The 23,142-nt window shown below is 37.8% G+C and overlaps 1 protein-coding gene across 2 annotated transcripts in view; it reads left to right on the plus strand.

Annotated features, from left to right (window-relative positions):
- Positions 1-23,142, plus strand: part of woc (without children) — a 107,643-nt gene that overhangs the window by 10,619 nt on the left and 73,882 nt on the right. For both annotated transcript variants that reach the window (XM_053782750.2, XM_053782751.2), the window contains exons 5-11: positions 924-1,161; positions 2,407-2,621; positions 3,612-3,810; positions 4,186-4,340; positions 6,829-6,935; positions 14,138-14,406; positions 16,942-17,048. In XM_053782750.2, the coding sequence (XP_053638725.1) occupies positions 924-1,161; positions 2,407-2,621; positions 3,612-3,810; positions 4,186-4,340; positions 6,829-6,935; positions 14,138-14,406; positions 16,942-17,048 (1,290 nt within the window). The remainder of the gene's footprint in view (positions 1-923; positions 1,162-2,406; positions 2,622-3,611; positions 3,811-4,185; positions 4,341-6,828; positions 6,936-14,137; positions 14,407-16,941; positions 17,049-23,142) is intronic.

Consider the following 23,142-nt stretch of genomic DNA (forward strand, 5'->3'; position numbering starts at 1 on the left):
ACTGCTTCATGTAGTATATTCATTTATGATGTACTAAATATTGCTTGAGCATTTTACTGGTTTCATGTTAAAAGCTTTTTATATAAATATTAAAATGCATTGAGGGGAATGGGGAGGGTGTGCAGAAGAATAACTTTGTCACTACCTGTCAATCTGGAAATAAGAGGACTTGCTTTCTGCTCATATATAACTATGAAGGACTTTTATGGTAAGCTATTTCTTTGATAATAAATAGTATAAATATTAATTTAACATAGAAACTTGAGTTTGGCAACAGACAGCTGGTGGCCAGATGCCACTAGATGCTACCCAGTCTCCCTCCCATATAATATGTTTCTCGTAAGTTTATTCTCTTCCCCCTTCCTGAGTGGATGGTGGTGTAGGGAACATCCAAGGAAGGGTTGAATAGAGGGTGTGTAAGAGGTGTTGAGAGGTGGGGGCTAATGTTCATTAGGTGAATGTCAGCATGTTTTATTGGAAAGAGTAGAGGTAAGTGGTCCATGTAATTTGATGTAACATTTGAGTGTGGCAAAGGACTGCCAATAAAGCTATTTAGGAATATCAGCTAGCTTTAAGTAGGCACACTACCTTATCTTATCCTTTATTTATAAGGGGTGAGAATGTCAAAATTAGACAGTGGTGTTTGTGCCTATTTGGAATTGCAACCAGAGGGCTAGTGATGGTGCATGTATGCTCTTTGGATTATTCCTGCTTGGTAGAAAATGTTTAGGGAGTTATCTCAGCCTTATTTTATATCTACATTTTGTGCCTCACAAATATGCACTATGTAATGCTAAAGTGTATTTCATGTTTTCATTGTTGAAGCATGGTCATCTGAAGGTTTATCCTCATGTTAACATAGTATTCTTTAAACCACAGTCTGTTATGAATTTATTTAAAGATTTATATATCCATATCCACAGAGTGTGCAGTGTGAATTTCGTATTGCTAAGAAGAATGTAAGCGGATCTTGGGCATACCTCTGTAGCACAGAATGTCGAACACAGTGGACCTCATCCCTTCCAACCGATCATGTGGTAGAGAAACCTCGCCTAATATTTGAAAAGATGTGTGGAATGTGTGGGAAAGACTTGGCAAACATTTCTCGTAGTGGGCAGTACTCGTGGGAAACCAGGGAGTTTTGCACAAAATCATGTTTGAGTAAGTCATTTCATTTTTGTTGTGCTTAACATGTAAGTACTGTACATATATTCACAAAATGCTGTATAAAAGTTTTAGTTAATGCAAGAGGAAGATTCATTTACCTTACAGCACTCATTCAAGGAAAATACCCATGTATATAAATTGTTACTTATGAATAGTCTATTTGGTAGTGTGTATATATCAATAACTCATCTTGTATATCTGGAGAGGGTTTCAGGGGCCAGTGCCCCCGTGGAACGGTCTGAGACCAGTGCATGTATGTAAAACAGTTAAAATTAGGTTTTCAGTCATTCAAGTAACTTAGAAACTGTATCATGCACTTATGCTCTGAGTTTCTCGTGTGTCTAATGACTTAAGACAATATTCATTAAGACCTTTTCGAGAACGTTGGTTGGTTCCTTTAACCTAAAATTATTGTTCCCACAAAAGGGTAACTATATTTAATAAAGGACAGATAATCCTTAGCACTTATTGATGAATATACCACTCTCCCTATTTTTCTGTTAACTTACTGTGTAAGGATTTCCTTATTTACTGTTTTCCATGTGGCTTTTCTTTTCAGCTAGCTTGAAGTACTAATTTAAAATGTATTTTCTTAGTTTGTTTTAATCTTTGTTCTACAGTCACATATGTAGAAGTAGGTTGGTAGACAGTAACTGTCCAGGGAGGTACAACTGTCCTGTCAAATGAGTGTGAAATAAAAATATGTTGTATTTTGTCCACTCACATAATTGGTGCAGTTTTTTTCTTTCCTGAACATGATGGGTAAATCTTACAAACTTCCACTTACATTTAATATACACATACATTTACTTTTCTCTTTGCTTCTTAACAGGTTGTAATTCCCCAGAAAAATTGACAGAAAACAGGAATTAATATGTATAATATCTTCAAAAATATCATTTTAATAAACAGTATTTTATAATTACTGTGCATACATGAATTAAGTTATTTTCTGTAGTGCTCATGATTTTTGTTGCTCATATATATAGCATAAAACATTATAGTTCTGGGTTAAGGGAAAACTTGAATACACCTCTTTCCTTTTTCCCAATACTATGTGAACAAACATACTTTGCACAGATTTGCTTTTCACAGTCTTCCCAGAATGCATACCTTATGTAATGCCAGGGAGGCCATTATACATTACTAAAATTCTGGCTGTTCTCATTGAAGCTCTTGCGGAATTCTTTTCTCCTAAAGGCACTGTTGAAGTGTAATTGAAAAATTTGTATTCAACAGCTCAGCATCTCAACGAAGTAGCTGGAGAATGTCACACGTGCGAGGAAAAAGTGAGAGCCATGTTTATTGGGAAGTACTGTGTACGGTTCGGCTCAGATATTCATCAGTTCTGCTCCAATACATGCTTGGAGAGATATAAAACGAAGATCAAAGTTTGTTGTTACTGCCAAAAAAATCTTGAAAAAGTACAAAAAGTGTCTTCAGTGGCAAATAAAGTAAGTATCAAAGTACAGAGTTTTTATTCCTGTTCATGTCTTTCTGTGCATGCACAGAATAATACACATCCAAATGAGCCATAATGATATTAGGAGAAATGATAGCATGGGAGTCAGTGCCATACAAACTCAAGGATAAATATGATGGCACATATCCCTTCTTACAAACTCAAATAAAAATTACATTGTGGACATGCACCACCAGTAGGGAACTTAAATCTTTTACTGTCTCCCACATAGATCTACATGTCTTGACACCAGTGTTGACCATACGGATATACGTATTTATCTTCTTAAATATACTTTTTATTATTAGTTTATTATTTGTTTGCATCTAGATACTAAGTTTTTCATAAGGATTTTTTGTGGCAATATTCCACAGATTAGGCTTTTCAATTTTTATCCTGTATTGAAGCCATTTCATGAAATGGACTGTTTTGGAGAACAACGTAAAAATTACTTGAAATTGGACATAGGTACCATGCTTTTTTTTTTTTATTTATTTATGAAGAAGTGATACTTTCGAAAACTTTGTGGTACATGGTCAGGGCCGGATTAAGGCCCTGTCCATATGCAGTACAGTACATTATTAGGATTTTAGTGGCTGCAGCCCACAGGCCTCTGCCAGCTGGAGGGCCTCCAGAGATAAAGTGAAAAGTGTTCACAGTTACTCCTGTAAGTTGATAATTCTTCTTGCAACAAACCAGCCGTATCCAACCAAGGCAGGGTGGCCCAAGAAGGAAAATAAAAGTTTCAAGTTAATAATTATAGTATGTTATTATGTCACTTATATGATGAACTGTTGTGATGAATATTTTTCCATTTGAAAATATCACTGGGGGCCCCTTCTCACGGTACTTGTATCCCAGGGGCCTACAAAATCTTAATTCGGCTCTGTATATCGTTGCAAGTAGAGGCAGTAATGCAGTTTAATAATGCAATGATGATGGATAAGAATATATTAGGGTTATTCTACTATTTTCTGTTCAGGAATACTGCAGTATGAAATGTCTTAAACGTGCACAAAGAAGGGACATTGGTCAGCAAAATTATAACGAACGGCATCCGTGTACTGTTTGTCAAGCATCTGGATTGAATCGATATGAGTTTATATCAAGCCAAGAGCCCTATCAACTATGCTCTGACCCCTGTCTCAATGTTTACAAATATGTCAACAAGGTGAAAGCTGGTAAGTACAAAATGATCCTTGAAAATTACAATTATTTTCCAGGTAGTTTACATTGGGAATTGTAAGAAATTTAATACCGTAAAATGTGGATTGGTTATTCACTCTCAACTTTTTGAATTTCATCTTTTAAGTGTGCCTCTATTATTTTCAGCTGCATACTGTAAACCTCTGAATACAGTACAGTATTAGGATTTAAATGCAGTACAGTATTGAAAAATGTGATTTTTTTTTTAATAGCATATGGTATGGTGAAACTGATTAGTATATTTCAGTCATGATATTTATTTGCTTATCATTAAAATGTAGTACACAATTCCTTGAGGAGAATGTAAATTTGTTTACATTTTGCATTTTAACAAAGATTTTTCATTTCAGTTGCCTGTTGCTTATGCTTCCGGGTATTGAATGCTGAGGATGTCTCTCATTATCTTTATCATGGTGGGCATCAACTAAGAGTCTTCTGTTCGGATTCCTGCGTTAACGTTTTTATCCTCTCAGCCCGAAAAATTGTTGTTTGTGATACTTGTAAGGTAAGTCATTATTTATTGTATGGGTAGTTAATTATTTTATGTATGTATGATCTCTAACCCTCCTTCTTTCTCGGCTTTATACATCCTCTTGGCCATTGTGTTTTGCTCCATCCTCTTTAAATGCTCAGACCATCTCAACAAGCCTTTCTCAGTCCTCTCAATTATACATTTGGTATCCCCACTGTATCTTCAAAATTCTATGCTTAGAATTCTATGCATAGTATTCACACCACCATGACTCACGAAATCGTAATGACACGATTGCGAACAAACCATACCACGGGCGGGGATAGACCCCGCGATCGCGGGTTCTATCCCTGCCCGTGGTATGGTTTATTTACACCACCCATTGCTCTCAAACATGACATCTCCACTGCCTCCAGCCTCCTCCTTAAAGCCTATGTCTTATGCCCTTATAAAAGTGTGGGTACCACTAAACTCGGGTACATTTCCCTTTTTGCCTTCATAGATAAATTTTTTTCCACATGTGCTTCAACACCCCCTTCTTCCTTTCATCTATTCTGTGGTTGACCTTGTCCTTCATAGACCCATCTGCCAGTATGTCCACTTCCAAATACGTCCACTCCCAAATTTATCACACATCTTTTTTTTATTGTTTTACACATTCATTATTTCCCACCAAGGTAGGGTAACCCAAAGAAGCAGACACATTAAACATCACTCATTCCCTAGCTGTTTTCCAGAAGTTTGTTGATACAATTCAAATGGCTCTCTGAACCTCGCTATCCTGGCCCATCTTTCAGAGGGCATACACCACACTTTGCATTTTTACAATTCAGGTTCGATACAATTAGGAATAATAAAATTGTTAAAAAATTTAAAAAGAAAAACTTTTGGTTTTTCTCTTTAGGTCACCCACCTTGGTGGGATACGGCCGGTTTATTGTTAAAAAAATTTGTCATAATTGTATATACAGTATTTATCGAAAGGAAATTATTATGAAGGTGAAGGTAGTTTTAAAAAAATGTTAGACAAACGTGTAATTGAGAAAGATTTGGTGTGAATAGGTCCTGTCTAACATGGGCTAGTAAGCTCCTTTGGTCTTATGTTCTTATGCAGATGTCCCTCATTTCATGGAGTGTGTGTGTGTTCTAGGCTTGGCTCTCATGTGCTTCTCTCAATTAGACAATGAACAGTTTTTCATAAGAATCTTAAATATGCTTTGCAGACTGCATAGATCACATTTGGTGAATGTGTATTAGAGCACTCCAGGAAGATTTGGATAGACTGATGCAGTGGTCGGAGAAGTGGCAGATGCAGTTTAATATAGACAAATGCAAAGTCCAAAACATTGGACAGGAAAATAACCATGCCACATATAAACTAAATAATGTAGATCTTAATACTACTAATTGCAAAAAGATTTGGGAGTAGTTGTTAGCAGTAATCTGAAACCAAAACAACAGTACAGTACATAAGTGTTCGCAATAAGGCTAACAGAATCCTTGACTTCATATCAAGAAGCATAAATAATAGGAATTCTCAGGTTGTTCTTCAACTCTATATATCCTTGGCTAGGCCTCGTGTAGATTATGCTGCGCAGTTTTGGTCACCATATTGCAGAATGGATATAAATACTCAGGAAAACATACAAATGAGGATAACAAAGTTGATCCCATGTATCAGAAATCTCTGTGAGGATAGACTGAGGGCCCTGAATCTGCACTCTCTTGAAAGGCAGAGAATTAGGGGGGATATGATTATGTATAAATGGAAGACAGGAATAACTAAAGGGGATGTAAATAGTGCTGAAAATATCTAGCCTAGACAGGACTCGCAGCAATGGTTTTAAGTTGGGAAAAATTCAGGTTCAGGAAGGATATAGGAAGGCACTGGTTTGGTAATAAGAGTTGTGGATGAGTGGAACAAACTCCCGAGTACAGTTATAGAAGCTAAAACGTTGTGTAGTTTTAAAAATAGGTTAGATAATTACATGAGTGGGTGTGAGTCAGACCTGATTAGCTTGTGCTACTAGGTCAGCTGCCATGTTCCTTCTCTTCAGTGAATGTGACTTGACCTGACTAGGTTGGGGCATTGGCTTAAGCCGGTAGGAGATTTGGATCTGCCTCACATGGGCCAGTAGGCCTGCTGCAGTGTTCCTTCTTTCTTATGTTTTTATATACAGCCTTGTCAATATGAATTAGACATCACTTAGTAGCAGATTTGCATAAAGTAAATCCACATAAAGCAAGGGAGATCTATAATTGAAAATATCACCAGGTGACCTTGCTATATGAGTGTTGACAAGGAACAACCAATGAGAACGGGGTTACTCTTCATGCTACAGGGTAATGTATTCATGAGCACGCTTGGCCAGTTAGGCTTCTTTCTGTTTTATACTGCTCAGAGGTTTAATTTCTGTAAACTACAATGATGTGTTACTTGTTTGATACCATTATACTGACAAATTGAAGGATACTTCCTGAATACGAAAGGCAAGTATTTAATAGACTTCTTTACTTTACAGGTAAAAAAATATAACTTTGATATGATTCATCGGCAAGTGGACGAAGATTTTAGAGATTATTTCTACTGTTCAATAAATTGCCTCAACACCAATGATCAAAGTTCAGGGTAAGTAAGACTATTTTAGGTCTTTTCCAAGCCTGTATAAGCTTTTTTTGGTATTAAAATAGATAACTGAATTTATACTCTTTCAGGCAGAAAATTAATTCTACAGACAGGGCATTTGTAAGAGTAAGGAGAAATGCAAATGAATAGAGGGGCCTCAAGCTTTGTTAAGACTGGATAGTGGAATACTAATGTGTAAAGTAAAAGGACACAAGTGCAACTAATGTGACATTTTATTGTGGCAACGTTTCGCTCTCCAGGAGCTTTATCAAGCCATGGAGAGCGAAATGTTGCCACAATAAAATGTCACATTAGTTGCACCTGTGTCCTTTTACTTTACATATTGTCGGTAATTCTACCAACTCTATTACAATACTAATGTGTGTTTAATATGTAAATATTTAATACTGAGGGAAATGTATATTGGTAAAGGTTTTTCCTTTAACTGTTTTCTTACTTTGATTCATAACTGTCAGAGGACGTAGACATGACCAAATAATGAATTATGTAATTTTTAAGTTGGGCAAACTGTCTCACTTGAGTTGTTGAGAACATTTCCTGTTTGGGACCCAGTATCTTTGACCCTTTGTAAGGCTGATAGCCCTGAGGATCTTGACTTTTTTTTTTTATTTTTAGATTTTGATAACATCTTTATTTTTCCTGTGCTACACAACTCCATAGGTCGTTACCATAAGGATGGGCTGAGTTAGTATGCTTTATATGTTTAATAAAATTGTGTAGCAGATTGGAAGGCTTAATTAAAGTGTTATGGAGGACTGTTCAACAAGTTCAAATATGATAATTCACAAATAACCCCCCACTTAGGAGAGGAACCTCATGATAACATTTTATTCTCTCCTGGGCAAGAAAAGGTGAGAAGTCTGGAAGACAGGTGGGGAAAGTGAAAGGGCAAGGAGGTACATAGAGACATGACTGGAAACTGCACACCCAACAGCCACAGTCATCAGGAAACTATTCATCATAATTATAAGGAATGTGAATAAATGGTTTACAAAACTGACAAATTGATGAATGAGACATTAGTGCAACATTTGGGTATCTAGAGCTATTCATTTTCATTGCCCATATATGCTGACTGTATACAAAGGTTAGAAGGTAAATGCTATGAAACTAATGAATCCTTTCTTTCAACATACAAGCTGTATCCCACCGAGGCGGGGTGGCCCAAAAGGAAAAAGGAAAATTTCTCCTTTTACATTTAGTAATATATACAGGAGAAGGGGCTACTAACCCCTTGCTCCTGGCATTTTAGTCGCCTCTTACAACACGCATGGCTTACAGAGGAAGAATTCTGTTCCACTTCCCCATGGAGGTAAGAGGAAATAAACAAGAACAAGAACTAGTAAGAAAATAGAAGAACACCCAGAGGGGTGTGTGTATATATATGCTTGTACATGTATGTGTAGTGTGACCTAAGTGTAAGTAGAAGTAGCAAGACGTACCTGAAACCTTGCATGTTTATGAAACAGAAAAATGGACTCCAGCAATCCTACCATCATGTAAAACAGTTACAGGCTTTCGTTTTACACTCACTTGGCAGGGCGGTAGTACCTCCCTGGGCAGATACTGTCTACCAACCTACTACCTAGGAAATTAACGAATATCACTTAAATGCTGAGAACTGGGCCTATTCTGGGAATTGCACACCCAGCCATAGTCTGAGCTTGAGCATGATATGACTGGCTACAGCAACAAATTTATTGTAAAATCCCTATATGTTTGCTTTATATTTTATTAAGTTGCTAACTAGCTCATTTGCTCGTGTGCTCAGACAGGAGTTTTCAAATTTATGCAGTTTCTACCTGGGACACACTCAATTAACATAAAAAAATGGTAGTCTTATGTGTGGAAATTACTTGCTCAGGTGTAAAAAGATCCCTCTGAAAGGGCCTTTTTTTAAAAGTTGTACTTGAGGGAGAAACGTTGGAATGATCAGTAGGTAGGTTATAATGGAATTTCTAACCTTTAGCACAGTAGACCATCATTTAACATGATAGTTACGTTTCTGAAAACGCCATGTTAGGTAAAACTGTGTTAAAGGAACTGAAGAACTCGTGGAAAAAATAGGGTTACGTTCCTGGGAGCCCCAAAAAAGCCAAATAAGGTTTTTTTTTTTTTAGGTCTCCACATCTTACAAAATGAAAGTGAGTATGTAATTGTAGTTCATTGTCGTAGGTAGTAGGTTGGTAGAGAGCAACCGCCCAAGGAGGTACTACCGTCCTGCCAAGTGAGTGTAAAACGAAAGCCTGTAATTGTTTTACATGATGGTAGGATTGCTGGTGTCCTTTTTCCTGTCTTATGAACATGCAAGATTTCAGGTATGTCTTGCTTCTTCTACTTACACTTAAGTCACACTACACATACATGTACAAGCATATATATACACACCCTCTGGGTTTTCTTCTATTTTCTTTGTAGTTCTTATTCTTATTTATTTCCTCTTATCTCCACGGGGAAGTGGAACAGAATTCTTCCTCCGTAAGCCATGCGTGTTATAAGAGGCGACTAAAATACCGGGAGCAAGGGGCTAGTAACCCCTTCTCCTGTATAGATTACTAAATTTAAAAAGAGAAACTTTTGTTTTTCTTTTTGGGCCACCCTGCCTCAGTGGGATACGGCCGGTTTGTTGAAAAAAAAAAGTTCATTGTCGTGATGTATTATGTTGTTTTTATTGCATAAGATTACAAATGATAGTATTTCTTACCTTAAATTGTGGGTGCTGGTGTTTGTGGATGAGTGTGGATAGTGGAGAGTTATGCTGTGGCCCTACTGGGCTGAGGTGGATGGTAGGGGTTAGGGGTTCTGGTACTGAAGCCGATGGTTGTACCGGAGTGTGCATAAATTCTGTAATGGATTTCTGTTCTATTTTACCTACAGTACATTATACAATTGATGGTAAGGCATCAGCTGCTCTAGACACCGTTTCTGGGTCCTTTTCAGTGAGAAAGTTTAACTTTAAGTCATTCAGTAAGTAAGTCAGTCAAGTCATTCAGTCAAATCATTCAGTCAAGCCATTCAGTCAGTCATTCAGTAAGTCAGTCAAGTTGTTCAGTCATTCAAATCAGTAAGTCAGTCAGTCAGTCACGGCCACAGGCTATCTCGTCTAATATCTCTAATATTCTTCATTAATTCTAAGACTTAAATGCTTATACCTTTTCTTGCCACTTTCAACAACACTGGTATGTCTACTGGTTGTCATGATTGCTTGTCAGATACTATTATTTTTTTTATTATCACACCGGCCGATTCCCACCAAGGCAGGGTGGCCCGAAAAAGAAAAACTTTCACCATCATTCACTCCATCACTGTCTTGCCAGAAGGGTGCTTTACACTACAGTTTTTAAACTGCAACATTAACACCCCTCCTTCAGAGTGCAGGCACTGTACTTCCCATCTCCAGAACTCAAGTCCGGCCTGCCGGTTTCCCTGAATCCCTTCATAAATGTTACTTTGCTCACACTCCAACAGCACGTCAAGTATTAAAAACCATTTGTCTCCATTCACTCCTATCAAACACGCTCACGCATGCCTGCTGGAAGTCCAAGCCCCTCGCACACAAAACCTCCTTTACCCCCTCCCTCCAACCCTTCCTAGGCCGACCCCTACCCCGCCTTCCTTCCACTACAGACTGATACACTCTTGAAGTCATTCTGTTTCGCTCCATTCTCTCTACATGTCCGAACCACCTCAACAACCCTTCCTCAGCCCTCTGGACAACAGTTTTGGTAATCCCGCACCTCCTCCTAACTTCCAAACTACTAATTCTCTGCATTATATTCACACCACACATTGCCCTCAGACATGACATCTCCACTGCCTCCAGCCTTCTCCTCGCTGCAACATTCATCACCCACGCTTCACACCCATATAAGAGCGTTGGTAAAACTATACTCTCATACATTCCCCTCTTTGCCTCCAAGGACAAAGTTCTTTGTCTCCACAGACTCCTAAGTGCACCACTCACTCTTTTTCCCTCATCAATTCTATGATTCACCTCATCTTTCATAGACCCATCCGCTGACACGTCCACTCCCAAATATCTGAATACGTTCACCTCCTCCATACTCTCTCCCTCCAATCTGATATTCAATCTTTCATCACCTAATCTTTTTGTTATCCTCATAACCTTACTCTTTCCTGTATTCACCTTTAATTTTCTTCTTTTGCACACCCTACCAAATTCATCCACCAATCTCTGCAACTTCTCTTCAGAATCTCCCAAGAGCACAGTGTCATCAGCAAAGAGCAGCTGTGACAACTCCCACTTTGTGTGTGATTCTTTATCTTTTAACTCCACGCCTCTTGCCAAGACCCTCGCATTTACTTCTCTTACAACCCCATCTATAAATATATTAAACAACCACGGTGACATCACACATCCTTGTCTAAGGCCTACTTTTACTGGGAAAAAATTTCCCTCTTTCCTACATACTCTAACTTGAGCCTCACTATCCTCGTAAAAACTCTTCACTGCTTTCAGTAACCTACCTCCTACACCATACACTTGCAACATCTGCCACATTGCCCCCCTATCCACCCTGTCATACGCCTTTTCCAAATCCATAAATGCCACAAAGACCTCTTTAGCCTTATCTAAATACTGTTCACTTATATGTTTCACTGTAAACACCTGGTCCACACACCCCCTACCTTTCCTAAAGCCTCCTTGTTCATCTGCTATCCTATTCTCCGTCTTACTCTTAATTCTTTCAATTATAACTCTACCATACACTTTACCAGGTACACTCAACAGACTTATCCCCCTATAGTTTTTGCACTCTCTTTTATCCCCTTTGCCTTTATACAAAGGAACTATGCATGCTCTCTGCCAATCCCTAGGTACCTTACCCTCTTCCATACATTTATTAAATAATTGCACCAACCACTCCAAAACTATATCCCCACCTGCTTTTAACATTTCTATCTTTATCCCATCAATCCCGGCTGCCTTACCCCCTTTCATTTTACCTACTGCCTCACGAACTTCCCCCACACTCACAACTGGCTCTTCCTCACTCCTACAAGATGTTATTCCTCCTTGCCCTATACACGAAATCACAGCTTCCCTATCTTCATCAACATTTAACAATTCCTCAAAATATTCCTTCCATCTTCCCAATACCTCTAACTCTCCATTTAATAACTCTCCTCTCCTATTTTTAACTGACAAATCAATTTGTTCTCTAGGCTTTCTTAACTTGTTAATCTCACTCCAAAACTTTTTCTTATTTTCAACAAAATTTGTTGATAACATCTCACCCACTCTCTCATTTGCTCTCTTTTTACATTGCTTCACCACTCTCTTAACCTCTCTCTTTTTCTCCATATACTCTTCCCTCCTTGCATCACTTCTACTTTGTAAAAACTTCTCATATGCTAACTTTTTCTCCCTTACTACTCTCTTTACATCATCATTCCACCAATCGCTCCTCTTCCCTCCTGCACCCACTTTCCTGTAACCACAAACTTCTGCTGAACACTCTAACACTACATTTTTAAACCTACCCCATACCTCTTCGACCCCATTGCCTATGCTCTCATTAGCCCATCTATCCTCCAATAGCTGTTTATATCTTACCCTAACTGCCTCCTCTTTTAGTTTATAAACCTTCACCTCTCTCTTCCCTGATGCTTCTATTCTCCTTGTATCCCATCTACCTTTTACTCTCAGTGTAGCTACAACTAGAAAGTGATCTGATATATCTGTGGCCCCTCTATAAACATGTACATCCTGAAGTCTACTCAACAGTCTTTTATCTACCAATACATAATCCAACAAACTACTGTCATTTCGCCCTACATCATATCGTGTATACTTATTTATCCTCTTTTTCTTAAAATATGTATTACCTATAACTAAACCCCTTTCTATACAAAGTTCAATCAAAGGGCTCCCATTATCATTTACACCTGGCACCCCAAACTTACCTACCACACCCTCTCTAAAAGTTTCTCCTACTTTAGCATTCAAGTCCCCTACCACAATTACTCTCTCACTTGGTTCAAAGGCTCCTATACATTCACTTAACATCTCCCAAAATCTCTCTCTCTCCTCTGCATTCCTCTCTTCTCCAGGTGCATACACGCTTATTATGACCCACTTCTCGCATCCAACCTTTACTTTAATCCACATAATTCTTGAATTTACACATTCATATTCTCTTTTCTCCTTCCATAACTGATCATTTAACATTACTGCTACCCCTTCCTTTGCTCTAACTCTCTCAGATACTCCAGATTTAATCCCATTTATTTCCCCCCACTGAAACTCTCCTACCCCCTTCAGCTTTGTTTCGCTTAGGGCCAGGACATCCAACTTCTTTTCATTCATAACATCAGCAATCATCTGTTTCTTGTCATCCGCACTACATCCACGCACATTTAAGCAACCCAGTTTTATAAAGTTTTTCTTCTTCTCTTTTTTAGTAATTGTATACAGGAGAAGGGGTTACTAGCCCATTGCTCCCGGCATTTTAGTCGCCTCATACGACACGCATGGCTTACGGAGGAAAGATTCTTTTCCACTTCCCCATGGACAATAGAAGAAATAAAAAAGAACAAGAGCTATTTAGAAAAAGGAGAAAAACCTAGATGTATGTATATATATATATGCATGTGCGTGTCTGTGAAGTGTGACCAAAGTGTAAGTAGGAGTAGCAAGATATCCCTGTTATCTTAGCGTGTTTATGAGACAGAAAAAGAAACCAGCAATCCTACCATCATGCAAAACAGTTACAGGTTTTTGTTTCACAGTCATCTGGCAGGACGGTAGTACTTCCCTGGGTGGTTGCTGTCTACCAATCTACTAATTAAAATCAAAACACAATTCACAAACACAGCTAGCTTGTAGCAGAGAGGAGGAACTGGACATGTATGAAATACATATGCTGGGATGGTGGTGTTGGGGGTGGCAGGGGATGGTGGGAGATCTTCCCCTCTGATCCACAACAAGGCAACTGCTTGAAGAAAAGGAAATTTTATTTCTCCACGTTAAATTAATTTTACGAAGTGTTGTATAAAATTGTGCCGCAATTCTTCAATCGTGCTATAACTGAATCGTGCCAAATGAACTCGTGTTAAATGACAGTCTGCTGTATTACAACCAAAATAATAGATTTATTAACCAGCATTTTCATGTATGTTTGTAACTTTATAAGCTCAAATATCTGTTTTTATATTTTCAGCAAAAAAAATAGCAATAGCAGTGATGTTTCATCAACAACAGCAAGCAGCACAACAGCATCATCCGAGATCAGTGAAGCACCTGTTGCACCTTGCAATATGTGCAGTGCCATTGCTAAAGCCCAGTATCACATGGTCATGTCAGACAACACACTACGTAGCTTCTGCCGTTATGCCTGTGCTACCAAGTACAAAAACACTTATGGATTCCAAGTGAATGGTATGCAGACAACAGATTCATCTCAAACTGCTAATTCATTAGCATCTATTAGTAAGTTTGTAGATATATTATTCCGATTTGTAATGATTTTATTAAAAACTACACCTACAGTAGGGTTTAATTCGTGATTTTCTAGCTCATGATATTCCACATCTGCGATATTGCCCCTTGGAAATCAATTAATTACTTATGAACCTGCAGTTACGATTATTGCAGGTATTCATTTTTTTTTTTTTTTAATGCTGGCTGTCTCCCACTGAGGTAGAGTGACCCAAAAAAGAAACACTCGCCATCATTCACTATCATTGTTTTGCCAGAGGTATGCAGGTACTATAGTTCAATTTTTTTTTTCAATGCACTGGCTGTATCCCATTTAGGCTGAGTGACCTAAAAAGAAAAATAACAAAAGTTTTTGTTTTTAAATTTAGTAATCTATACAGGAGAAGAGGTTACTAGCCCCTTGCTTCTGGCATTTTAGTAGCCTCTTACAACATGCATGCCTTATGATGGAAGAATTCCACTTCCCCATGGAGATACTGTTCAAGTGTATTTCCTTAAATAATTTTTTTTTCACCAAATGCATTCATTCTTTGTGAATGATCATTTTATGCATGTATGAAAGCAGTGAAGAGTTTTTACAAGGAAAGTGAGGCTCAGGTTAGAGTATGTAGGAGAAAGGGAGATTATTTTCTAGTAAAAGTAGGCCTTAGATAAGGATGTGTGATGTCACCATGGTTCTTCAATACATTTATAGATGGGGTTGTAAGAGAAGTGAATGTTCAGGTGTTGGCAAGAGGTGTGGAATTAAAAAATAAAGAATCTAACACAAAGTGAGAGTTGTTACAGCTGCACTTTGCTGATGACACTGTGCTTTTGAGAGATTCTGAAGTTGCAGAGGTTGGTGGATGAGTTTGGCAGGGTTGTAAAAGAAGAAAATTAAAAGTGAATATAGGAAAGAGTAAGGTGATGAGGATAACAAAAAAAATTAGGTAATGAAAGATTGGATATCAGATTGGAGGGAGAGAGTATGGAGGAGGTGAGTGTATTCAGATATTTAGGAGTGGACGTGTCAGCAGATGGGTCTATGAAAGACGAAGTGAGTCATAGAATTGATGAGGGGGAAAAAGGTGAGTGGTGCACTTGGGAATCTATGGAGACAAAGAACTTTGTTCATGGAAGCAAAGAGGGGAATGTTTGAGAGTACGTATAGTTATACCAACGCTCTTATGTGGGTATGAAACATGGTGAATGTTGCAACAAGGAGAAGGCTGGAGGCAGTGGAGATGTCATGTCTGAGGGCAATGTGTGGTGTGAATATAATGCAGAAAATTCATAGTTTGGAAATTAGGAAGAGGTGCGGGATTACTAAAACTATTATCCAGAGGGCTGAGGAGGGGTTGTTGAGGTGGTTCAGACATTTAGAGAGGACAGAACAAAATAGAATGACTTAGAGAGTGTATAAATCTGTAGTGAAGGGAAGGCAGGGTAGGGTCGGCCTAGGAAAGGTTGGAGGGAGGGGGTAAAGGAGGTTTTGTGTGTGAAGGGCTTTGACTTCCAGCAAGCATGCATGAGCATGTTAGAGAGGAGGGGAAGGGAGGCAAATGGTTTTTAGGACTTGATGTGCTGTTGGAGTGTGAGCAAGGTAACATTTATAAAGGGAGTCAGGGAAACCAGCAGGCCAGACATGAGTCCTGGAGATGGGAAGTACAGTGTCTGCACTCTGAAGGAGGGGTGTTAATGTTGCAGTTTTATAACTGTAGTGTAAGTGCACCTCTGGCAAGACAGTGATGGAGTGAATGATGATGAAAGTTTTTCTTTTTCTGGCCACCCTGCCTTGGTGGGAGATGGCCGATGTGTTAATAAATTAATAAAAAAAAGTAATGTGTGTACTGTATATGCATTTTTTAGGCCTAGCTCTGTTGCTCACTTAATATATGATAGTGTAAGCATGTTATTAGGCTTTTACCTGCTAACAGTTCCATGTATTATGTCCTCCTTGGAAACCAGGTCTGGTTGGCTTAGCCAATCAAGCTATAAATGATGTCCACATACATTCCATCTTAGGCACAACTACCTGGCTAAGTATGAACCACTTAAAAGAATAGATCCATTCCTTTTTTAAAAACAGTAAGTAAATGGGAAGACAATACCATCTTATTTCTTCCTCTCCATCGACACTTCGTTTTAGGATATGTAGAAATTTCACTTGTGTGCCATCTCTGCTACTTTGTAATGGGTGGGTAATTAGGGGTAAGCTCATATGCTTCATAACTTCAGGTAGTGGCCATTGTTACTTCATGACTAAATGCTTTTGCTTGTTCACAGTCTCTGGTATTCTGAGAAGTAGGAATTTCACTTTTGTGTTGTCTCTTACTTTGCTTTATAATAAGTAGATGGTTGGAAATAAAATCCTCCATTTTCATAGCATCAGTTAGTGACCATTGTTATGTTATCATCACACTTGCTCTCTCACGTTTTTGAAGTTACCGCATTTGGTATTATTAGCATTGTTTGCTGTCTTTTTAGCAGTGTTTGGAGTACAGTATTCAGATTGCATTTATTTAGTTTTTAATGACTTTTTTGCAGGAACCAAACCTACAGCTCAGATAACAAACAATGTGCAACAGGGCTCGGAGCCTGTTTTACAAGTAAAGAAAAATGCTGTTAATGATGTTTCTCAGGATGTCGTAGATGTAAGTACTTGCATTATTTACTTCAGTAGATTATCAGTATTGTTTGATTAAGTCAGAGTTTTAGGTAAAAGGAATATAATGAAGGCAGAAATACAAGTGAAACATTTGGACCATTCGCAGTTTTACTGCACGAGTAATATGAGCAGGAGTGCATTTACTTAGGTCTCTATTGAAATTGTCTCAGTCTTTGGACCTTGATTACTTCAAATATATAGTGGAACCTCAGTACTCTAACTACTTGAACAATTCGGTATTCTAACACTTTGTTCGATAAAAAAAATTGCTCAGTCGACTGTTTGCTTGGCACTTGACCAAACACAACCTGCCAGAACTTCACTGTTAATTATTTCGTGTTTGTTCACCGTGTGGCCTAAGAAGATTAGTGATAACAGCCAACCAAAAAGAAAATTGGTTGGGAAAAATTTGTTCAGTACTCTAGCAGATCAGCACTCAAACAGCCTTCTGGAACAAATTAAGTTTTAGTACCGAGGTACTACTGTATAAAGGTCCAAGCACCAAAACATCTTCAATAAAGATGTCCTAAGTGAATGTATCCATGTCCACGTAGCTCAAGTTGTTGGCAGTCTTTTCCTTCTTACTACAGCTCTTAGATGAGCCATTTAACCTTTGATTGAATGACATTAATTAGTACCACCACATTTATATCTGTGACCTGTCATTATTTAGCTCATTTCACTGAGTTGTTGTAGTTACTACTACTACTGCTATTGCTTTGTCTTTCTTTTTCTTCTTTTCATTTTTATTCTTTTTTCTTTTCCTTTTTATTCTTTTTTTCTTTTCCTATTTTTCTTTTTCAACTTTTTCTTGTTTTGTTTCTTCACCTTTACCTAACAGCCTAGATAGGTACCAGAGAAAAGGTTCATTCAGTGAATGACACTACTTAGAAATCCATGTTACAATGTGAGATGCAACCTGGGACAATAATATTTCATATCTGTTTCTTATTTTCGAAGGGGAAATAATATTCATAACCATGTGCTATACTTGTGAGAGATTGGTCTTCCCTCTCCTATTCCCTGCCTCTCTATCCCATACTTGATCTCTACTCTCCCATCCTCTCCCAGCAGAATGTCTTCCCCAGCTCTGTGACTTACTATTACATTCATGATAGGTGTAAGGTAGTACTAAACTTGGGCCATACAGCACCAAGGGAAATAGGTAGTGATCAGGTTTGATTTGAGGAAAGGAGGGACAGGTACAATTCCTCGAATCAAAAGCTTCTTCACCAATGACCTCTGCCATTTGTTATGCTAGAGGTCATTAACCCTTTGACTATTTTGGTTGTATATATACGTCTTACTCGCCACTGTTTCCGACGTATTTATACGCGTAAATTCTAGCGGCTTCAAATCAAGCAGGAGAAAGCTGGTAGGCCCACATGTGAGAGAATGGGTCTGTGTGGTCAGTGTGCACCACATAAAAAAAATTCTGCAGCATGCAGTGCATAATGAGAAAAAAAAACTGACCTTTTTTTGAATTAAAATGCCGAATTTGAGGTGTATTTTCGTATAGTATTTATCGTCGTATTCTCGTTTTCATGGTTTCGCGTGATAAAATGGAAAACATATTACAGAAATAGAGATGATTTTGATTAGTTTCACAATGAAAATGACCTTGAAATTGAGCTCAAAGTAGCAGAAATGTTCGATTTTTACCAATGTTCAGGAGTAAGCAAATCACACCACACATCCGATACACGTCAACAGGGGAGTCTAATATTCTTTCACTAGTGCACTGATATTATTTATACTATTTTTACAATAATGCAGTAGTCTGCATAACAGTAAATTTTGTATTTTTTCTATGAAAAAAAAAAATCAAAATAGAAAGCAATAGTAATATAAGAGGGGCCTAGAGACATGACTAATGAACAGAGGATATGTTATTTTAGTGCCAAGAATGTCTACATTGTTTATTCTGGATCCTATTTTGAAATTGGCATCTTTTTTAATTTCTGTGAAATTGGCCAAATTGCCAATTTCTGACCACTTTATTGGGTAGTTCAAATCGGTAAATGGGCGGTTTCTTGTACTCAACCGATAGAAAAAAATGGAGTTCTAAAGAAATAGCTATGAGTTTGGTCAACTGGAACAGCAGAATTGGCCAAAACCAGGGCTCAAAGTCGGCAAAATCGCCAATGCATATATGTCACCAAGACCGCTAACTTCGTGGGAGCATAATTACGTGAGTTTTCAACCAAATTTCGTACTTTTGATGTCATTACCATTGGGAAAAGATTATCATTTCATAAGAAAAATCTTTTTTTTTTTTTTCTTTTCTTTCCAAAAAAAATTTGGCAACATAGAATGACAGTTTCAGAAAAGGGCTTGCGACAGTCAAAGGGTTAAGAGAGGTGGTTTGCCACCTTCCACTCAGGAATTTCTGTTGGTAATTTCTCTTTTCTGCATTTACTTACCAAAAATGGTTGCAGATAGGGCACACAATGTAGTAATGGCTGTTAGTGAAGGCATGATACAACAGCTTTATTTTGCTGTGATTCTTGAATTGGAGCAAGAGAGAGAGATACTTTTGTTTGAATTCTTTAATGTTGTTGGCTTCGACCCCCATCTTCAGTATACCTGCGAATATTAATGTCCGTCACACACTTAAGTTTAATGTTTTTTTTTTTTTTTGTGTGTTAATGTAATACTTATTAAACACTTTACCACACCTATTAGCTGGGTCTATCCTGTACAGTATTTGATTGATCAGGTGGTTTAATAAGTATGATGGTGCCAGCCAGGCAAATACACCACTGCTACAACTGTTACTGCTTCTGCTCCTGCTGCTGATGCATCCAAACTCATCTGCATTTATTATTTTTCTTTGTTTTTCATTTCATTAAGTGCATTTGTCTTGTATACTAGTCTGGTGTAGGCTTGGTGGGTTACTGTTTGTTTGGTAAATTTGGTCAAGAGATGTGGCTTTGTATATACAAAGCCACATCTCTTGGTCATGTTGCATTTTATGAATATTTTCCCTGAACTGTAATAATTTACTATTGATCAGGGAAAATGTTCATCATTATCATTTTCTCGTCAACCATTTGTAGATAAAATATATTGATGTATGGTATGAAGATATTCACAGTCATGTTCTGTGGAACTGGCAGCAAGTGCTTTCACATCCAGTTTTTTGTTAATAGTTGCCTCCTGGCAAGAGGTCTTCATTTTTTTCAACGTACCGGTCATCTCCCACTGAACCAGGGTGACTTGTAAAAAAAGAAAACCTTGTAAAATTTTCTTTTAACATTTAGTAATTTATACAGGAGGAAGGGTTACTAGCCCCTTGCTCAAGAGGTCTTTATATGAGCAGAAATTGATCATTCAGTTGGGGAAGGGTCCAAGGTTTCTTTCGGTCATTATTCAGAATTACTTTATCTTTTTACAATAATTAATCTAAATGTTAGGCTACTCCTAGACTTAGTATATGGCTACTTTTAAATGTACATGGTTAGGACTAGACTTCTGATAGTTAAGGGTTAGAGCTCTAACATTTCTGTCTGATTTCTAATTTATTGAAAGCATTGAATATATACTTTGAAGCAGAAAAGGCTAACAGTTGTTAGTCCAATAGCAGTTTTATTTGTGTGTGCTTGCAAGAATGGAGATATAATTTTTGTTAAACCTGATGGTCATAGGCTTGCTTGCTTGCTTTAAAAAATTGGATGAACTTTTTTTACATTTATTATAGCAAAACTTTAAACTGTGATGAATGTTGTTCCCATCCAGTTTTGCCTTCAGTAGCAAAAAAAAAAAAAAAATCAAATGGTATCTGCATATTTTTTTAATACAGTATAATCTTGCTTAGTTTGTGTTAATAATTTCATGTAAGTCACAAATAAAGCTCATGCCTCATTTATATTTTGTTGGTTAATTTTCTTTGTGGATTTAGTATACAAAGTATGTTTGATGTGAGAGCATAGATAGATGATATTCATGGTTGCACATTTGTGATTGAAAAGAAACTTGACCGTAACCTTTGTATTAATAAAATGATGAAATAATTGAAGTCAAGTTTGTATTATTCTCCAGAGGGATGAACAGGCACTTCAGAATTCACATCTACCTTCCGTATGTACCAGTTTACCTAATCATCACATTCTTATTACCTTTCATGTGGTTTCTGGGCCCACTTTTCAAGACTGGCATTTTTTTATATATATGTATATATATGATTGTGTCTGGTCAGTGCTGCTGTTATTCTTCCTTTTATACCTGCTTATTGCATGCAGTTGACAATACTTTTAAAGTATCTTGTACCAGACAGTTTTTAGCATTCTACCAAAAAAAAAAAAAACTTCTTAGTGCATGAAAGGAATTTTAGAATACAGTACATTCTTGTATTCTCAGCTGTATAAATGACTGCACAGCCATGTTCATAAATTTGATGTTATGATTGGTTTGTGTAACTATATTATAATAAAAAAGTGGCAATTATATCTAATATGTGAAGTGTGCGAGTGTGTTAGATGAGAGTAAATGGACACAAGTGGATTTTAGGATTTGACCTGCTGGTGGGGTGTGAGTAAAGTAATGTTAATGAAAGGATTTAGCAAAACCAGTTAGACAGACTTGAATTCTGGAGGAGAGTACAGTGCTCCATTGAATGAACCATGGTGGATGTATTTTCATTATTGAGTCACCCTACCTTCATGGGAGATGGACAATGTTGGAAAAAAAAATGGTGGAGGTGATAGATTAATCAAGTTATTGTAAACCCAACTGTTTGCTAAATTAGCAATTTCTTAACTATGTTGGCCCTCTACTTAAGAGCACATACAAAGGTTACATAGAAATGACAGACATGCTGAAAGTACAGTACGAATCCATATTTAACAGTTCAGTTGACAACATTACCGTGTAATAGATTTAAATATAATCAGTCATTTCCCACAAAGGCAGGGTGACCAAAAGAAGGAAATAAATTCACAATCATTTGTTTAGTAGCTCTGACATCAAGGGATGTTTTGATGCTAGTGAAGGTCTTATGATTCAAGGAATTGGAGATTTCCTCCTTATTGGGATCAAACCTAGTTATCTTACATTTCTCAGACACTATATGCACCCTACAGTTTTAGCACTTCCCCATGAATATAATAAATATTTAAGAACGGCCTTCCATGTTGCAATATCTCCACCTACTCTTCAGAGTGCAGCCACTCTCTCTCACCTCCAGAACTCAAATTTGGCTAACTGGTTTTCCTTGAATCCTTTTATGAATGTTACCTTGCTCACACTCCAGCAGCATATAAAATCTCAAAAATCACTTTCTCGCTCATTTCAGTCTAGCATGCTCACACATGCCTAGTAGATGCTCAAGTCCCTACTACCCAAAAATTAGGTGGCTTGTGGCTCAGTGGTAGTATCATCTTACAACCAAAGGACTCAGGTTCGATCCTGAGGTAGGTGGAGATGTTGGGCATGTTTCCTTGCACTTGTTACCCTAGTTCACTGTACATTAAATAGGTACCTGGGTGTTAGCCAATTGTTGTGGGTCACTTCCTGGGGAGAATAGTAGTATACCTTAGATAGGGCTTGGCTTTGAAATGAACTGAAAAAAAGTCCTTCCCACTCAATGATGTTTCCTGGGATGTTCCCTACTGCTCCCTCCATTAAGCTGAAATTTATAGACCTTCTTTATTTATATATATATATATATATATATATATATATATATATATATATATATATATATATATATATATATATATTAATTTTTTTTTTTTTTCAACAAGTCGGCCGTCTCACACACACACACACACACACACACACACACACACACACACACACACACACACACACACACACACACACACACACACACACACACACACACACCACACACACCACACACACCACACACACCACACACACCACACACCACACACCACACACACACACCACACACACACACCACACACACACACACCACACACACACACACCACACACACACACCACACACACACACCACACACACACACCACACACACACACCACACACACACACCACACACACACCACACACACACACCACACACACCACACACCACACACACACCACACACACAC

Source organism: Cherax quadricarinatus, chromosome 28 (assembly GCF_038502225.1).
Source record: "Cherax quadricarinatus isolate ZL_2023a chromosome 28, ASM3850222v1, whole genome shotgun sequence".
Taxonomy (NCBI): Eukaryota; Metazoa; Arthropoda; class Malacostraca; order Decapoda; family Parastacidae; genus Cherax; species Cherax quadricarinatus.